Source organism: Symphodus melops (assembly GCF_947650265.1).
Source record: "Symphodus melops genome assembly, chromosome: 4".
Classification (NCBI taxonomy): Eukaryota; Metazoa; Chordata; class Actinopteri; order Labriformes; family Labridae; genus Symphodus; species Symphodus melops.
This window is the reverse complement of record NC_136694.1, coordinates 1,232,624-1,251,362: the sequence shown is the minus strand read 5'-3', so window position 1 is coordinate 1,251,362 and position 18,739 is coordinate 1,232,624. Positions and strand designations below refer to the sequence as shown.

At 40.3% G+C, this 18,739-nt stretch overlaps 1 protein-coding gene and 1 long non-coding RNA gene across 2 annotated transcripts; both read left to right on the top strand.

The window, feature by feature from the left end:
• The first annotated feature begins 762 nt into the window (after positions 1 to 762).
• On the top strand, positions 763 to 2,605 carry LOC306822748. Its single transcript, XR_013778941.1, has 3 exons — positions 763 to 1,247; positions 1,482 to 2,245; positions 2,545 to 2,605. It is a non-coding gene; the product is annotated as an uncharacterized lncRNA (long non-coding RNA).
• Positions 2,606 to 4,115: 1,510 nt separating this feature from the next.
• LOC306822739 (NACHT, LRR and PYD domains-containing protein 3-like) lies at positions 4,116 to 18,410 on the top strand. The gene is made up of 9 exons (XM_079341937.1): positions 4,116 to 4,660; positions 4,809 to 6,834; positions 8,759 to 8,935; positions 9,333 to 9,506; positions 10,667 to 10,840; positions 13,551 to 13,724; positions 14,908 to 15,081; positions 17,213 to 17,389; positions 18,010 to 18,410. The coding sequence occupies exons 1-9, from the start codon at positions 4,588 to 4,590 to the stop codon at positions 18,341 to 18,343; spliced, it is 3,483 nt and encodes a 1,160-aa protein (XP_079198063.1). The 5' UTR covers positions 4,116 to 4,587; the 3' UTR covers positions 18,344 to 18,410.
• The last annotated feature ends 329 nt before the right edge of the window (positions 18,411 to 18,739 follow it).

Here is an 18,739-nt window from a genome sequence, read left to right as displayed (position 1 = left end):
TAGCAAAGAGACTTGTCAATCTTTGGACGGATTCTGATCACTAAAAGTGAAATACTCTCTGGGATAATGTACCCTGCCTTTTCTGTAGATATTTCTAACAACTCAATTAGATCAGTTAACCAGTCCATCTTTAACTTTATCTGCAGAAATAAACATCACTATATTAGAAATAGTGATGTGGTAAAATCTATCGAGGAAGGGGGTTTAAATGTAATTGACTTTGAATCAATGAATGGTATGATAAAGCTTAAATGGCTACAATAATTCATACGCAACAGCAAAACTTTCTGGTTTAATATTCCTTCTAAAATATTTGAAACATGTGGTGGTGTAGAATTTCTCTTGAGATGTGACTTTCTTGTATCTAAACTTCATCTTTTCATCAGCAAGTCCTCCTTTACTGAAAATTGGCCTATAAACACAATTTGACCCCACACAGCTGTCCAATATGGAACAATAGATGCATCTTGTTTAAACGTAAGTCCTTATATGGTCATGAGTGGGTGGAGAGAGGTATTTGGTCTATTTTACATTTAATGGATTCAGGGGGGAATTTGCTTGATTACAATGATTTAATGGTAAAATACAACATTGAATATACAACTAAACAATATTCAACAGTTTTTAAGGCGATTCCACAAGCGATCAAGCCCGTCCACGATGAGGACGCGTTTGGTCTCCTAGCAACCCTGACGGCGTTCGTTTTTGACAGATTTGATTTTATTTCTTTGATTTTATTAACCTTTATTGAACCATTCTGAATTGAGATTCAGAATCTGTTTTTCAAGGGGGTCCTGGCCTAAGAAAGCAGCACAGTAGGTCCACATCAAGTACACATTTGGACAACATCAACAAAACAAACATAAAAACAGCTAAAACAGTTTGACAGATCACATCATTACAGGATAATCATTTGCTGCGTTCGGTGAGAGAACATGTGCATGCAGATCAATTCATGTTTGTCCGTTTCCGGGTGGAGATGAAGTCCCAGCAGTTTACCGTTCATGTATGTTTTTAATGCTAATAAAGAATACACAGGGACAGGTCATAAATGAAAGAGCATAAACACAGTCCCTGTGAGCTGGAGTGAACTTCTGTTTCATCATTCTTGTAAATGACCATGTGAAGAGAAAAAAAACATTAAAGGGAGATGTAGAATGTTCACCTTTGTACTTCAATTATTGTTGTGAGTTTTATATATTGTTTTGTTTTTGTTTATGCTTTGGGGCTTTTATTTTGAAGGCAGAGTTTGCTACCTAACAGGATATAATAGAGGAATGCCGACAGATGGGCACAAACGTGACGCAGAGGGAAAATCTCAGTCGTCCATTCAATGTTAAATAGCAAGCAGCTGGAAAGGTCCGATCCTGCTCTGTCTAATTCTTTATCCAGCGTGTTTGATTTGTTGGTGACGTTTGTGTGTGTCCGTGCTCCGGTGGAGCTTAGTCGTCAGGTTGGAGCAGTTCGGGTTGGTCAAGCAGCTGTTTTTCCACCATCAGCTGTTTAATGGCCTCCGACGCATGCCTTTGATTTAGGTTGTAACTTTGGCTTCAGTCATGAGTTTTGAATTTCACTCTTGTTTTTAACACATGTATGTGACAAAATGTTAACTTTAAAATAACTTGATGAATTCTTAGTTTATTTCATAGTTTGTTGACATGTGATTTTATTGTAAATGGGTATGCTATGTGTTCTATTTGTATATTTGGTACGTGGTTTATGTTTAATGGTTGTTTCCTATTAGAGTTTTCTTTCCACAGCTCTTACGGTGTGTTTGTGATGATTGCATTGATCTATGAAATAAAAGTGATCATAAACCATCAGTCAAGCAGAGAGTCATCCATTGTTCCAGCCGGGTCTGCTACAATTCTATCAGCTGAGTGTTTTTTATCATTGCTGTTTATTTTACAGTCAAATTCAATTCTCTTTAAGGGAGCTGTAAAAATCTGTGTTAGAAAAAGCTCTTCAATAATAATTATCAGTTAACACTGGTGAGATGATGAGAAACGAGTCGGTGGTTTATGATGGAGGAAAGATTTCACACACACACACACACACACACACACACACACACACACACACACACACACACACACACAGCAGCTCATTTCCTGTAACTGGAGGAGGGAGGAGCAACACGTGATCCAGACTCATGAGAGGAGGCGGGACAGTGAAAGTGAAAGTGTTCAGTGAGTTCAGACATTTTGTGGACAGAAGTGAAGAGAGAAGTAAAGAGTGAAGCAGGGTGAGTGTTTATCCACAGTTTTTATATCTTCACTTCTGTACTCTCAGTTTCCTCCTGTCAACTGAACACAGACACTTTCTAATGACGTCACAGCTTACATTCATATGAGCTGTGTGTGTGTGTGTGTGTGTTTGTGTGTGTTTGTATGGTCGTGTGTGTGTGTGTGTGTGTGTGTGTTTGTATGGTCGTGTCTGTGTGTGTCTGTGTGTGTCTGTGTGTGTGTGTGTGTGTGTGTTAGATCATGTCTCCTGTTTCTCTTGTGTTGATCTCTCAGTGAGTGTTTCTGTGTTTCCTCTCAGACTGACTTCAGATCAGATCATGGAGGTGAGTTTAGAGGAAGAGGAGGACGGAGCAGAGTTTATTTCTGAAGTTATAAACTTCAGAAATGAAGGTGGACCCTCGGACACAAAGTAAGTCTTCTTACTAACTCTTTGTCTCTTCAGATGTTTTAGGAGGGTTAAAACACAAGAAACAATCATCTCCCTGCAGACTATGAGCTGAATCCAAACAGAAGAATTTCTTTCTTTCTTTTTTAATTTCATCTTTATTTAAGCAGGTAATTAACCCATTGAGATCAAGATCTCTTTCACAAGGGCGACCTGGCCAAGAGGGCAGCAGCACACGTCATGATTAAAACAGTTTACAGACAATAAGTTAAGAAAAAAACAACAATTCCAATGAACAGATCAGTTTACAGATGAAGTGCAGAGTTGTGATGACAGGTTACAATTCAGACACACAGACACTGTCCGATTGCCTCACGTTTTTTGTCCTTTAAGATGGAGCCAAAGGCTTCAAGTGAAATGAGGTCGGCCATTTTCAAGTCATTTTGGAGAAAGTTCCAGGTAGAGGGAGCAGCAAAACTGAACGCCCTTTTTCCGAGCTCAGTGCGGACACGAGGAACAGACAGTTTTAAAACATCACAGGAACACAAGGCGTGTTGGCTTCTGGTTCTTTGAAGGTGTTCACATAAATATGACGGCACCAAACCAAGAAGAGCTTTATAAAGAAGATTTAGCCAGTGTAAATACCTGCGCACCTTTAAGGGTGGCCAATCAGATTTCATGTACAGGTCACAGTGATGAGTAAGGCGTCTACAACCTGTCACAAATCCAATGACAGTAAACATTTAGCAGAGGCGCCCATGTACAGCACATCGCCATAATCCAACAAAGGAAGGAAGGTAGAAGAAACAAGAAGTTTCCTCGCCCTGAGTGAAAAGCAGGATTTATTTCTATAATAAAATCTCAGCTTCACTTTGAGTTTGGAGACGAGTTTGGTGATATGTGCTTTAAATGATAGTTCACAGTCCAGAAGGAAACCCAGGTACTTGTTGCTTTTGCAAGCTCGATTGTATTTCCTTGGGACGTAAAATTCAAGGGTACATTTGTTGGTACTTCACGTAAATGTGAAAACAACATGAGCTTTGTTTCATCATAGTTTATGACCAACTTTAGTTCCCTCAGCCGAGACTGGACAACATTAAATGCTGATTGCATAAACTCAAAAGCTTGTGCAACAGATGTTGAGCAACAATAGATGATAGTATCATCAGCATCAAAGTGATACATGGCATTCAACACATTTTCACACAGATTGTTAATATGAATGGAAAATAAAATGGGTCCTAATATCGAACCCTGGGGGACCCCCTTTGAGATTTCTAAAAAGGACAAAGTGGATCCTGCCGATAGTTGTCAAACCATTGTGCTGCTTGCTTTGACAGGCCAATTTGATGAAGATGTTGATCAATAATCTGTAATCAACAGTATCAAATGCCTTTGAAAGGTCAATAAATAGAGCTACACAACATTTTTCAATGGCTTCAAAAATGTCATTTCAAACCTTAAATGCAGCTGTAGCAGTGCTATGTTTTTTTCTCAAGCCTGACTGATATTTAGAAAGGACATTATTATCCTCCAAGAAGTCCTTCAATTGATCACTAACTAAAGTGTTAGTCTCGTCGTCTACCTGGCCGCTAGTGCTAGCATTAGCATTGTCCTCATCTTCTCTATCCAGCGAGGTGCGATCTTTGCTAGCGCCGTTAACGTCATCGACTTCACCCACTTTTTACGGTTTATATTTACGTGCGTTTGGCGTTTTTGTAGAGAAAGTTGTAATATACTCGGTACTGGGGCAAGCGTGGGCAACTGAGTGACTCCATGTTGAAATGGAAAAGCAAAAATGGGTCCAATAGGCCGGAGCTCTGAATCTCGCTGCCGTTCAGGTAGATGCCATAACCGGAAGTTAATCTTCATATTTTCTATCAGTCAACCATCAGTTTAGTTCTAAAGACATGTCTTCACAGGGGGACGAAGAGGACTCATGTTAGAGAGGAGGAGATGTCCTGTCCTCAGTATGGATCAAGACCAGGAGCTGGACTGCAGACAGTCAGTCAGAGCAGCACTGAACAAAGTAAGACTGTACACCTTTGTGCTTCTGTGATCTCCTCAAACACGACTTTTATTGGTCAATGTCAAAAGTCTAGAAATTAAAACTCTTTTTACTTCTTTTACAAAAACATCTGAAAACAATAATCAGATTCTATCTTTCTCTCTTTCAGTAGATCAGCAGGAGGTTTTAGATCAACATAAGGTCAGTCTGAGGACGAGATGTGAACATGTGACTGAAGGAAGTGATGAAACAGGAAGTAGAGCCCCCCTCAAAAGGATCTACACTGAGCTCCACATCACAGAGGGGCAGAAAGAAGAGGTGAACACCCAACATGAGGTGAGACAGATGGAGACAGACTCTAAAAAGAAGACCCTCCATGAGACTCCAATCAAGTGCCAGGACATCTTTAAAGCCTTACCCGACCAACAGGAACCAAAGACAGGAGCTCAACCCGACCAACAGGAACCAAAGACAGGAGCTCAACCCGACCAACAGGAACCAAAGACAGGAGCTCAACCCGACCAACAGGAACCAAAGACAGGAGCTCAACCCGACCAACAGGAACCAAAGACAGGAGCTCAACCCGACCAACAGAAACCCATCAGAGTGGTTCTGACAAACGGCGTGGCTGGTGTTGGAAAAACCTTCTCAGTGCAGAAGTTCACTCTGGACTGGGCCGAGGGCTCAGAGAACCAAGACGTCAGTCTGCTGATCCTGCTTTCATTCAGGGAGCTGAACTTGATCAGAGATCAGCGCTACAGTCTTCTTGAGCTGCTCCGTGTTTTCCATCCAACATTACAGAAGGTGGCAGCAGAGACGCTCGCTGTCTGTAAACTGTTGTTCATCTTTGACGGCCTGGATGAAAGCAGACTGTCATTGGACTTCACAAACAGGGAGGTGGTGTGTGATGTCACACAGAAGTCATCGTTAAACACACTGTTCACAAACCTCATCAAGGGGAATCTGCTCCCCTCAGCTATCATCTGGATCACTTCTCGACCTGCAGCAGCCAATCAGATCCCTCCTTCATGTGTTGACAGGGTAACAGAAGTACGAGGCTTCACTGACGCCCAGAAGGAGGAGTACTTCAGGAGGAGGTTCAGTGATGAAAATCTGTCCAGCAGAATCATCTCACACATCCAGACATCCAGGAGCCTCCACATCATGTGTCTGATCCCGGTCTTCTGCTGGATCACTGCCACAGTTCTGGAGCACATGATGAGCACAGAGCAGAGAGGAGAGCTGCCCAAGACCCTGACTGACATGTACTCACACTTCCTGCTGGTTCAGACACAGAGGAAGAAGAACAAGTATGGTGAGGGACATCAGGTGAGTCCACATGAGCTGACAGAGGCCGACAGGGAAGTTCTTCTGAAGCTGGGGAGGCTGGCGTTTGAACATCTGGAGGACGGAAACATCATGTTCTACCAAGAAGACCTGGAGCGGTGTGGTCTGGATGTCACAGAGGCCTCGGTGTACTCAGGAGTTTGTACAGAGATCTTCAAAACAGAGTGTGTGATCTTCCAGAAAACAGTCTACTGCTTTGTTCATCTGAGCGTTCAAGAGTTTCTGGCTGCAGTCTACATGTTTCACTGTTTCACCAACAGGAACACAACAGTACTGAGGACTTTTCTGGAGCAGGCCAACAGTGAACAAGACGATTCCGACGACAGCGACGATGACAGTGATGATGACAGTGATGATGATGACAGTGGCGACGTAGACGACACTTGTTTAAATGGCTTCTTGAGAGGTGCCATGGAGAAATCCCTGAAAAGTAAGAACGGTCACCTGGACCTGTTTGTTCGCTTCCTTCATGGTCTTTCTCTGGAGTCAAACCAGAGACTCTTGGGAGGCCTGCTGGGTCAGACAGACAACAGTCCAGAAATTATCCAGAGAGTCCTCAAAAACCTGAAGAAGATGAACAGTAAAGATATCTCTCCTGACAGAAGCATCAACATATTCCACTGTCTGACAGAGATGAAGGACCTCTCAGTCCATCAGGAGATCCAAGAGTTCCTCAAGTCAGAGAACAGATCAGAGAAGAAACTCTCTGTGATCCAGTGCTCTGCTCTGGCCTACATGCTGCAGATGTCCGAGGAGGTTCTGGATGAGTTTGACCTGAATAAGTACTACATATCAGACCAGGGAGGACTGAGACTGATTCCAGCTGTGAGGAACTGCAGGAAGGCAAAGTAAGTCCAGATGTGATGATCATTATAAATCAGTGTCATGTACTAATAGTGCTGGGTGATATGACATCAAATCAGTATCACCATTTATTGAACATTTGACTTCAGTTAAGATTAATAAAAGATGATTTAGTTTTAGTTTTTTCCCTCATAGTTCACTGACATGGTCTCTACTGTAAATGTGCTCCACTATTAAAGCTGGGATATTTGTCTAAAGAAAGAGTGAATATCTGATGAACTATCGAGTGGTTATTAAGTGAATATTTGGAATTGAAATCAAATCATCTCTTGAAATGAAAACCACACATTTTAGTTTTAAAGGAGAAATTAACTTCTCTAACAGAGAAACTTTTTTCTTCGGTGTTTTCATTTGACTTGACGATTGATTGATTTTTTGATTTCTTGATTTTTTTCAGACGTGATGTTTTTGAGGTTTTTGTCCTGAGTTCATAAATGTTTTTGACAGTTTTTTTGTGAACACATTCAGGAGAGAATTCCCAAAGAAGTGACTGAGATGTGTGATAGTGTTAATCCCTGAAAAGAGAGATATCAGATGCTGTGAGCGCCCCCTTCCAGCCTCTGCAGGCATTACTAATCAATCATGAGCATCATCTCTCAACATGTCAGCAGGTAGATCATAGATAAACTGTTCTTACAGGAGATCCTTCACCTCACTACATTTGATTCTTGGCTGACTTGTTTGATTTCTGGATCATTCTGCAGCAGTCTCTGTATTTTCACCTTTATAGAAGTGAGTCAGACGGCTGGAGAATGAGATGGTCCTCCTCCAGAGTTACTGTTCAATGACTTTCAAATGGTTTTCTACTGCAGAGAGAGTCCTCTGAATAGATCCCACTTTAGATCCCTATAGACATGAGCTCATCCTAAATCAAACTCCATGTGTTTCCATGTGTAACCCTCCTGGATAAATGCACGTCTTTCTAGGTTCTGGAGGAGCGAGGTCGTGAGCACAGTAACCATACAACACACACACATACACACACACACACACACACACACACACACACACACACACACACACACACACACACACACACACACACACACAAACACACACACACACACATAGTTTAAGGAGGAGCAGCTTTGTTTGAGTCAAATCAGGATTTTGACCTCTAAATGAAATCATGAGCATGAATGATGTTTACCTTTATGAGTTCGAGGATCACTAAATCACATGAACTGGTTGGAATGACTTTGCAAAGCCATAACTTGTTTGCTAACAGGCAGAAAAACGAGCACAATGAAGTGAGCAGCTGGCTGACTGAGACATGTGAAGTGCAGCTTTTTAAAATGACACACACTTCACTCAGTTTCATGACTTCTACAGGAACTCTTCTCACTCCTAACTGATGAATTATCCTCTGTCCATCTTTATCACTTAGTTCTGCTGTTTATCAACTTCTACAGTTAACATGGTGACAACATGGTGACCATCTCTTACTCACTCTGGCTTCATAAAAAAAGAAACTCTTGTCCTGCATCGCAGACTTTTACTTTGCTGCACATCAATCTGCACTGCAAAACTACTGTTGATTTTAGTCGTACAAAACTGCAACAATAAACTCACTGACTTAGTAATCACAGCTCGAGTGTGTTACATCAAATAAATACAACATGAACTGATGAACTAAACCAATAATGATGTTGTTTATGACTCTTTTAATAACTCTTTTTAAGCTGTTTTAGCAGCAGGGTTACACATCTGTAACATTTAGTAAATGATTGAAAGATGAAGAATGTGCAGGTTTGAAAAGCAGTGAGGAGACTTTTTGTGTCAGTGAGAGATTCCACTGATGTGTAAAGTTAAGACCAAACAGGACCTGTCAAACTTCAATCATCAGATGTGAGACGTGAATATCAACGCTTCTTTCATGACTATTAATTTTATATTGTGTCACTACAGACTTTCTAACTGTGAACTCTCAAAGACTCACTGTGACGTCGTGGCCTCAGCTCTGAAGTCCAACCCCTCCCACCTCAGAGAGCTGCACCTGAGCTACAACAACAAGCTGCAGGATTCAGGAGTGAAGCTGCTGTGTGAGGGACTGCAGAGTCCAAACTGCAGACTGGAGACTCTGATGTAAGATCACTGACTGTAATATAGATATGAATATAATAGAAACTGTGTTGACTGTGTTTGATTTTCACCCATTTTTGAAAATTGGGAAACATCATGTCCCAGACAAACAAACAAAATCTGTCATGTGGTTTAGCAGCCGCTTGTGCAGCAGAACACAAAGTATTCAGGTGGATGGTATATCCTACAAACCTTTGTTGACTCAAAATGGTACTCAAAATTGTACATTTCAATCTAAGAATGATCAGGAAGTACAAAAACATGAATGAATCACTATGAAGTCCTTCAATGTGTGAATGAACAGATGATGATCACATCAGTGTGTTCATGTGGACAACATCACACATTCATGTATAAAGCTCACTGTCATCTACATTTACTTCTTTTATTCTTTATTCAGATTGGAGAGCTGCTGGTTGTCAGAGATCAGCTGTTCTTCTCTGGCCTCAGCTCTGAAGTCCAACCCCTCCCATCTCAGAAAGCTGGACCTGAGTATCAACAAGCTGCAGGATTCAGGAGTGAAGCTGCTGTGTGATTATCTGCAGAGTCCAAACTGCAGACTGGAGACTCTGAGGTCAGATCACTGACTGTAATATAGATATGAATATAATAGAAACTTTGTTGACTGTGTTTGAATTTCACCCATTCTTGAGAATTTGGAAACATCATGTCCCAGACAAACAAACAAAAGCTGTCATGTGGTTTAGCAACTACTTGTGCAGCAGAACACAAAGTGTTCAGGTTGATGGTATATCCTACAAACCTTAATTGAAACAATTAAACCTTAATTGAAACAATTAATACTGTTTTTAATTCGCTCTGTGAATAAGACGCTCTCCGAGAATCTCCGTCGAGATGCGTTCAATGGATGATGCAAGCTGGGGATTCAGAACACTGTCATTCCTTGAGGCCTCGGGTTGCCTGCACGCCAAAACATTGAAAGAAAGAGCAGCGTGCTGTGAAGCAGGAGTAGACTTGTGTCTCTGGATGCTGGAAGCATTTGAAGAGAGAGAAGAATGGGAGACGACTGCTTTTATTCACCCTAAACTTCACACCTATGTGTTAGCTGTTGCAGAGCATGCTGGGAGTAAGAGTCAGCAAAATAACTACTATTCTGGCTGTCCTCAATAAACACAGTGCTTTAATATCCATTGAGTTTTTAGAGTTTGGCTCAGAGAGAGAGAGAGAAAGAGAGAAGGGTGAAGAGGGAGACACAGTGACATGAGAAATAGCTGAACTGTCAGCTCTACAGAAGAGGTGTAGAACCATATTTTAATGCAACATGAACTATATCCATATTAAAGATATTGTCTTATATCATGTTTGAATATATATCCATCTATCTTAAACACTGGATATATCTCCCAGCCCTAATCTGCCGCCAAGACAAGACACGTCCAGTTACATCTCTAATATTTCTCTGACTCTGATCACTGTTGGAAATATTTGATGTGACGTAAGTACTCAACAATAAAAAGATATATAACATGGGTTTAGTCCATTTGAAATGAATTCAGATATTTAAATGTAAAGATTCTAATAAAATTCAACATATTGTACGTTTCAATGTAAGAATGATCAGGAATTACAAAAACATGAATGAATCACTATGAAGTCCTTCAATGTGTGAATGAACAGATGATGATCACATCAGTGTGTTCATGTGGACAACATCACACATTCATGTATAAAGCTCACTGTCATCAACATTTACTTCTTTTATTCTTTATTCAGATTGAGTGACTGCAGGTTGTCAGAGATCAGCTGTTCTTCTCTGGCCTCAGCTCTGAAGTCCAACCCCTCCCATCTCAGAAAGCTGGACCTGAGCTCCAACAAGCTGCAGGATTCAGGAGTGAAGCTGCTGTGTGAGGGACTGCAGAGTCCAAACTGCAGACTGGAGTCTCTGAGGTCAGATCACTGACTGTAATATAGATATGAATATAATAGAAACTGTGTTGACTGTGTTTGACTTTCACCCATTCTTGAGAATTGGGAAACATCCTGTCCCAGACAAACAAACTTAAAAATACCACTTACAAATGAACTTTTTCCTTTTTTAATGAAAATCCCTTTAAAAGATTTTTATGATGAAACTAATTTGAAATCCCAAATGTTGGTTCTGATTTCTTTGTTTCATGTCTAAACCTGCCCGATGGCAGAAAACAATTAAAAACTTTAAACGATTTAAAAAAGAGTCAAACTCTTCAAAGTATAAAACCGTCTGATTCTAAAGGTGTAAAATACTATTATAGTCATCGACACTTTAAAATGTTGTTTGTAGGAACATTTGGACCTGTTAACGTTGTGTCCCAGATTTGAGTCAACTCTGTCAGACTTTTACACAAACATCAAATAATCAGACATAAAAAGAGGTGAGCTACAACATGAAGGACCCCAGTCTTATTCCTGCTTTTAAAAAGGGGGGGATGCTGTTCAAACATGGTTCACATTTTGATTTGTTGAGAACTTGATGAAATGATTTTACTATCAGCTGTGTCTCTACTCGGCCTGTAACGCTACACAAACATTTGGGTTGGGTACGGTTCTCAGTTCTGAAGATTGGGTTGGGTACATTTTGGGTCCAGTAAGGGACCTGATGCAACACTTTCTTTTTCTTTATCAGGAACATTTACAACTTCCCTTTTACACATTGTCTTAAGTTCATCATGGACAGTTCAGACTTCACCTGCTCAGGTTTCTTTTTCATGACATTTTAAATGAAACATTCAAAAATAACATCAAATCAAATATACTTATAACCAAAAGAGTCTCCAATCAATAAAAGAAATGAATGAAATAAAATCATCCATATAGCCTATAGTATATATAAAAAGATGTGTTTTAAATGACAGAGACAAACACTGACACCTTTCTGTTTATGAAGTCAGCACTTTTTAGAGCACAAAATAAAGCTGGGACAGTTTCATCTCACAACTATTCATATTTCCCTCTGTCAATATAAGAAGCTGTAAAAACACAAAGTCCCATTCTGCATGTAATCCACTGTAATAAAAACAGCAGTGGTGTTTGTTATGTCTTTGGCCCGTTCAGAATTATTATCAAGAGGCTGTTTAAATGCAAAGGAGACTTGGCTTTGCTCCACACTCTCTTTGTTCCTGCTTGCAGTGATGTTCACGTTGGCGTGCTATCTTTTTGACTGCTTTAATAAGTTGGACGTGTTGTCAACGTACCCGACAGCTTCACTGCTGTCACTCCTGTGAGCGCTCGCTACACTTGAATTGTGCACTGGCACACAGATTTTAGCCCAGGCTTTCTGTCATGAAAAAGACTTTTGGTTCAAGGGTTTAAAAGCATCAGATCCCGACAACAGACGGGTTCAAATGTTACGATCTCCGACTGGATCGGACCCAAAAGCACCACTCGTCAAACAAGTTCAAGCCAGTATCCAATTTAATAAACAAGTGACAGTGATGGGGAGGGGGTGATGTTTCCAGGAATCCCAATTGTGAGGTGAACACTCGGTCCGAGTGTGAAGTGAGTCTCCAGTCCCGTAGTGCAGTTCCTTCTGAGAAGATCAGCAGGCAGTGAGCAGGTAGTGACGAACACACACGAATCCAAAAACACAACGATCTAAAGTGAGGAAGCACAGAGGAGTTAGTTCCCAGCTTAACCAAGCCAGATAAATATGCACAAAAGGCCGTGATCCACAAGAACGCTACTACCACACTGGTAGACGCAACGATCTGGCACCGAGGCAGAGGAATCCCAGGTTTAAATACAGCCAGGTGTTGATGAAGAGATTAGGTACACCTGGTGCAGCCAGCACCCAGGTAGCCACGCCTACAGCCAATACACAGAGACTAACAGGAGAAAGAAACATGAGGATCACAGACAGGGAATACAAACCACACAAAGGGGAAGGAGGGACCTGCCATGATGGAATCATGACATCAAATCAAGATTGAAATGACAAAAGTCCTGAGAAGAGTGGAGAGTGACAGCAGGGCACGAGGACAACAGAAGGGAGAAGAGAAGTTTCAGCCACAGTGGCAGACAGCTGGAGCTGGAACACACTGCAGCTACATTTCTACTTAGATTAAAGACTAGATCCTGCTAAAGATCAAGGTTATTCACAAAGCATGTCAGTCCTTAAGAGAGCTCCTAAAGTCCAAATGTAAGGATGAAGAGTTTCTCCCTCAGAGAAGAAAGGAGGAGAGAAAGGTGACAGCTCTATCACAGCCTCATATTAATATCAAATAGATTCAGTCCACTCTTACAGTTACCAGCATGCTGAACAAACACTTTAGCATCACAATGCTTCAAGACTTCATTGTTGACTGTTATTGTAAAAATTCAAACTTGAGTCCTCCCTCCTCAAAGCTGTAAACCATGAAACACTGGATATATAACATGGGTTTAGTCCATTTGAAATGAATTCAGATATTTAAATGTAAAGATTCTAATAAAATTCAACATATTGTACGTTTCAATCTAAGAATGATCAGGAAGTACAAAAACATGAATGAATCACTATGAAGTCCTTCAATGTGTGAATGAACAGATGATGATCACATCAGTGTGTTCATGTGGACAACATCACACATTCATGTATAAAGCTCACTGTCATCTACATTTACTTCTTTTATTCTTTATTCAGATTGATGGGCTGCAGTTTGTCAGAGATCAGCTGTTCTTCTCTGGCCTCAGCTCTGAAGTCCAACCCCTCCCATCTCAGAGAGCTGGACCTGAGTGCCAACAAGCTGCAGGATTCAGGAGTGAAGCTGCTGTGTGATTATCTGCAGAGTCCAAACTGCAGACTGGAGACTCTGAGGTCAGATCACTGACTGTAATATAGATATGAATATAATAGAAACTGTGTTGACTGTGTTTGAATTTCACCCATTCTTGAGAATTGGGAAACATCCTGTCCCAGACAAACAAACAAAAGCTGTCATGTGGTTTAGCAACTACTTGTGCAGCAGAACACAAAGTGTTCAGGTTGATGGTATATCCTACAAACCTTAATTGAAACAATTAAACCTTAATTGAAACAATTAATACTGTTTTTAATTCGCTCTGTGAATAAGACGCTCTCCGAGAATCTCCGTCGAGATGCATTCAATGGATGATGCAAGCTGGGGATTCAGAACACTGTCATTCCTTGAGGCCTCGGGTTGCCTGCACGCCAAAACATTGAAAGAAAGAGCAGCGTGCTGTGAAGCAGGAGTAGACTTGTGTCTCTGGATGCTGGAAGCATTTGAAGAGAGAGAAGAATGGGAGACGACTGCTTTTATTCACCCTAAACTTCACACCTATGTGTTAGCTGTTGCAGAGCATGCTGGGAGTAAGAGTCAGCTAAATAACTACTATTCTGGCTGTCCTCAATAAACACAGTGCTTTGTTATCCATTGAGTTTTTAGAATTAGGCTCAGAGAGAGAGAGAGAGAGAGAGAGAGAGAGAGAGAGAGAGAGGAGCAGGGTGAAGAGGGAGACACAGTGAGATGACAAATAGCTGAACTGTCAGCTCTACAGAAGACGTGTAGAACCATATTTTAATGCAACATGAACTATATCCATATTAAAGATATTGTCGTATATCATGTTTGAATATATATCCATCTATCTTAAATACTGGATATATCTCCCAGCCCTAATCTGCCGCCAAGACAAGACACGTCCAGTTACATCTCTAATATTTCTCTGACTCTGATCACTGTTGGAAATATTTGATGTGATGTAAGTACTCAACAATAAAAAGATATATAACATGGGTTTAGTCCATTTGAAATGAATTCAGATATTTAAATGTTAAGATTCTGATAAAATCCAACATATTGTACGTTTCAATGTAAGAATGATCAGGAAGTACAAAAACATGAATGAATCACTATGAAGTCCTTCAATGTGTGAATGAACAGATGATGATCACATCAGTGTGTTCATGTGGACAACATCACACATTCATGTATAACGCTCACTGTCACTTACATTTACTTCTTTTATTCTTTATTCAGATTGAGGAGCTGCAGTTTGTCAGAGATCAGCTGTTCTTCTCTGGCCTCAGCTCTGAAGTCCAACCCCTCCCATCTCAGAGAGCTGAACCTGAGCTACAACAACCTGCAGGATTCAGGAGTGAAGCTGCTGTGTGATTATCTGCAGAGTCCAAACTGCAGACTGGAGTCTCTGAGGTCAGATCACTGACTGTAATATAGATATGAATATAATAGAAACCGTTGACTGTTTGAATTTCACCCATTCTTGAGAATTGGGAAACATCCTGTCCCAGACAAACAAACTTAAAAATACCACTTACAAATGAACTTATTCCTTTTTAATGAAAATCCCTTTAAAAGATTTTTATGATGAAACTATTTTGAAATCCCAAATGTTGGTTCTGATTTCTTTGTTTCATGTCTAAACCTGCCCGATGGCAGAAAACAATTTAAAACTTGAAACGATTTAAAAAAGAGTCAAACTCTTCAAACTATAAAACCTTCTGATACCAAAGGTGTAAAATACTATTATAGTCATCGACACTTTAAAATGTTGTTTGTAGGAACATTTGGACCTGTTAAAGTTGTGTCCCAGATTTGAGTCAACTCTGTCAGACTTTTACAGAAACATCAAATAATCAGACATAAAAAGAGGTGAGCTACAACATGAAGGACCCCAGTCTTATTCCTGCTTTTAAAAAGGGGGGGATGCTGTTCAAACATGGTTCACATTTTGATTTGTTGAGAACTTGATGAAATGATTTTACTATCAGCTGTGTCTCTACTCGGGCTGTAACGCTACACAAACATTTGGGTTGGGTACGGTTCTCAGTTCTGAAGATTGGGTTGGGTACATTTTGGGTCCAGTAAGGGACCTGATGCAACACTTTCTTTTTCTTTATCAGGAACATTTACAACTTCCCTTTTACACATTGTCTTAAGTTCAGCATGGACAGTTCAGACTTCACCTGCTCAGGTTTCTTTTTCATGACATTTTAAATGAAACATTCAAAAATAACATCAAATCAAATATACTTATAACCAAAAGAGTCTCCAATCAATAAAAGAAATGAATAAAATAAAATCATCCATATAGCCTGTAGTATATATAAAAAGATGTGTTTTAAATGACAGAGACAAACACTGACACCTTTCTGTTTATGAAGTCAGCACTTTTTAGAGCACAAAATAAAGCTGGGACAGTTTCATCTCACAACTATTCATATTTCCCTCTGTCAATATAAGAAGCTGTAAAAACACAAAGTCCCATTCTGCATGTAATCCACTGTAATAAAAACAGCAGTGGTGTTTGTTATGTCTTTGGCCCGTTCAGAATTATTATCAAGAGGCTGTTTAAATGCAAAGGAGACTTGGCTTTGCTCCACACTCTCTTTGTTCCTGCTTGCAGTGATGTTCACGTTGGCGTGCTATCTTTTTGACTGCTTTAATAAGTTGGACGTGTTGTCAACGTACCCGACAGCTTCACTGCTGTCACTCCTGTGAGCGCTCGCTACACTTGAATTGTGCACTGGCACACAGATTTTAGCCCAGGCTTTCTGTCATGAAAAAGACTTTTGGTTCAAGGGTTTAAAAGCATCAGATCCCGACAACAGACGGGTTCAAATCAAGATTGAAATGAAAAAAGTCCTGAGAAGAGTGGAGAGTGACAGCAGGGCACGAGGACAACAGAAGGGAGAAGAGAAGTTTCAGCCACAGTGGCAGACAGCTGGAGCTGGAACACGCTGCAGCTACATTTCTACTTAGATTAAAGACTAGATCCTGGTAAAGATCAAGGTTATTCACAAAGCATGTCAGTCCTTAAGAGAGCTCCTAAAGTCCAAATGTAAGGATGAAGAGTTTCTCCCTCAGAGAAGAAAGGAGGAGAGAAAGGTGACAGCTCTATCACAGCCTCATATTAATATCAAATAGATTCAGTCCACTCTTACAGTTACCAGCATGCTGAACAAACACTTTAGCATCACAATGCTTCAAGAATTCATTGTTGACTGTTATTGTCAAAATTCAAACTTAAGTCCTCCCTCCTCAAAGCTGTAAACCATGAAACACTGGATATATAACATGGGTTTAGTCCATTTGAAATGAATTCAGATATTTAAATGTAAAGATTCTAATAAAATTCAACATATTGTACGTTTCAATCTAAGAATGATCAGGAAGTACAAAAACATGAATGAATCACTTTGATGTCCTTCAATGTGTGAATGAACAGATGATGATCACATCAGTGTGTTCATGTGGACAACATCACACATTCATGTATAAAGCTCACTGTCATCTACATTTACTTCTGTTATTCTTTATTCAGATTGGAGCTCTGCAGTTTGTCAGAGATCAGCTGTTCTTCTCTGGCCTCAGCTCTGAAGTCCAACCCCTCCCATCTCAGAGAGCTGGAGCTGAGCTGGAACAACGAGCTGCAGGATTCAGGAGTGAAGCTGCTGTGTGAGGGACTGCAGAGTCCAAACTGCAGACTGGAGACTCTGATGTAAGATCACTGACTGTGTCATTCATTTGAATCATTTCAATCCACATCCTCCATTATTGCACATGTCAGGATTTATATATTTTCAGTATTTGTCTGAATTTAAATCTGTGGATATTTAATGATTTAGGAGATTTCTTATTCTTGAAGTTTCTGAATAATTTAGAGATTTGATGTGAAAATGTTTCTGTGACTCTGTGAAGTAAAGTTGAACAAGGTGCACATGAAGCCTCTGGTTTCCTCTGGTTCTGTTATGAAGTGAAATCATGAAGACTTGTGATTGAATGTAATGTGTGATTTGATAAATGTAGTAACATCACAGAGCTGACTGAGATCAGCAGCCTGTTCTTCATCTGTGCACATGAACAGCTGGATGAATGTTGAGCTGACATTTGGAGGATTTAGATTTAGTGAATACACAATCAGAAATGATCCTCTAATCATTTAGAGAAAACTTGATTTATCAGGACAAACTGATGTTGAGATACTCATCACAACCTGAACACATGTGACTGGATTACACATTATTTTTGATCACATTAGTGTGTTCATGTGGACAACATCACACATTCATGTATAAAGCTCACTGTCATCTACATTTACTTCTTTTATTCTTTATTCAGATTGAGGGGCTGCAGTTTGTCAGAGATCAGCTGTTCTTCTCTGGCCTCAGCTCTGAAGTCCAACCCCTCCCATCTCAGAGAGCTGGAACTGAGTCAGAACAAGCTGCAGGATTCAGGAGTGAAGCTGCTGAGTGATCTTCAGAAGAATCCAAACTATGGACTGAAGACTCTGAGGTCAGTCTCTCAGTGTTCTTTAGTAAAGCCTCCACATATCAGCTCATACATATATTTACATTCCTGTTGTTTGTTGTTGGAGAAATCCTTTTCTTGGTTCTCTACTACAAAGAGAGTTCAACATACTCAGGGTTTGTTTTCTGTGATCTGGCTTCACTAACCCTGACAGAAGAGATGGTGCTGAACAGTCACATGAAGCTGCTTATCAACCTGAGAAGTAAACCCAGAGTTTCTTAAAAGGGGCGGAGCTATCTTCATATAACCTATCACCATATCTCACAGACTGTGAACAAACGATATGAATAATATGAAGAAGTTGAAGACAAACAGTCTCAAAGACTAAAGTTACACAGCTGCAGGAACAAATGCAGGAAGGACAACTGACAGAAAGAAAGAAACATCAGAGAGGATTCATGTCCAAACTACGGCTTCTTCTATTTTCTTCCCATGGTTAGTTGACCTTTGACCTGACTATAATAAGTCCTGTTTCTTCTCTGAACTGAATGTGTTGCTCTGACTCTTTAAAGTGGAGAGGAGAACAGTCGGCTGTCAGAGC

Coding starts and splice junctions, on each gene's coding strand:
- LOC306822739 (XM_079341937.1), top strand. CDS start 4,588: ATGTCCTGTCCTCAGTATGGATCAAGACCAGGAGCTGGACTGCAGACA. Junction 10,841..13,550: donor TGCAGACTGGAGTCTCTGAG/GTCAGATCACTG, acceptor TTCTTTATTCAG/ATTGATGGGCTGCAGTTTGT. Junction 13,725..14,907: donor TGCAGACTGGAGACTCTGAG/GTCAGATCACTG, acceptor TTCTTTATTCAG/ATTGAGGAGCTGCAGTTTGT.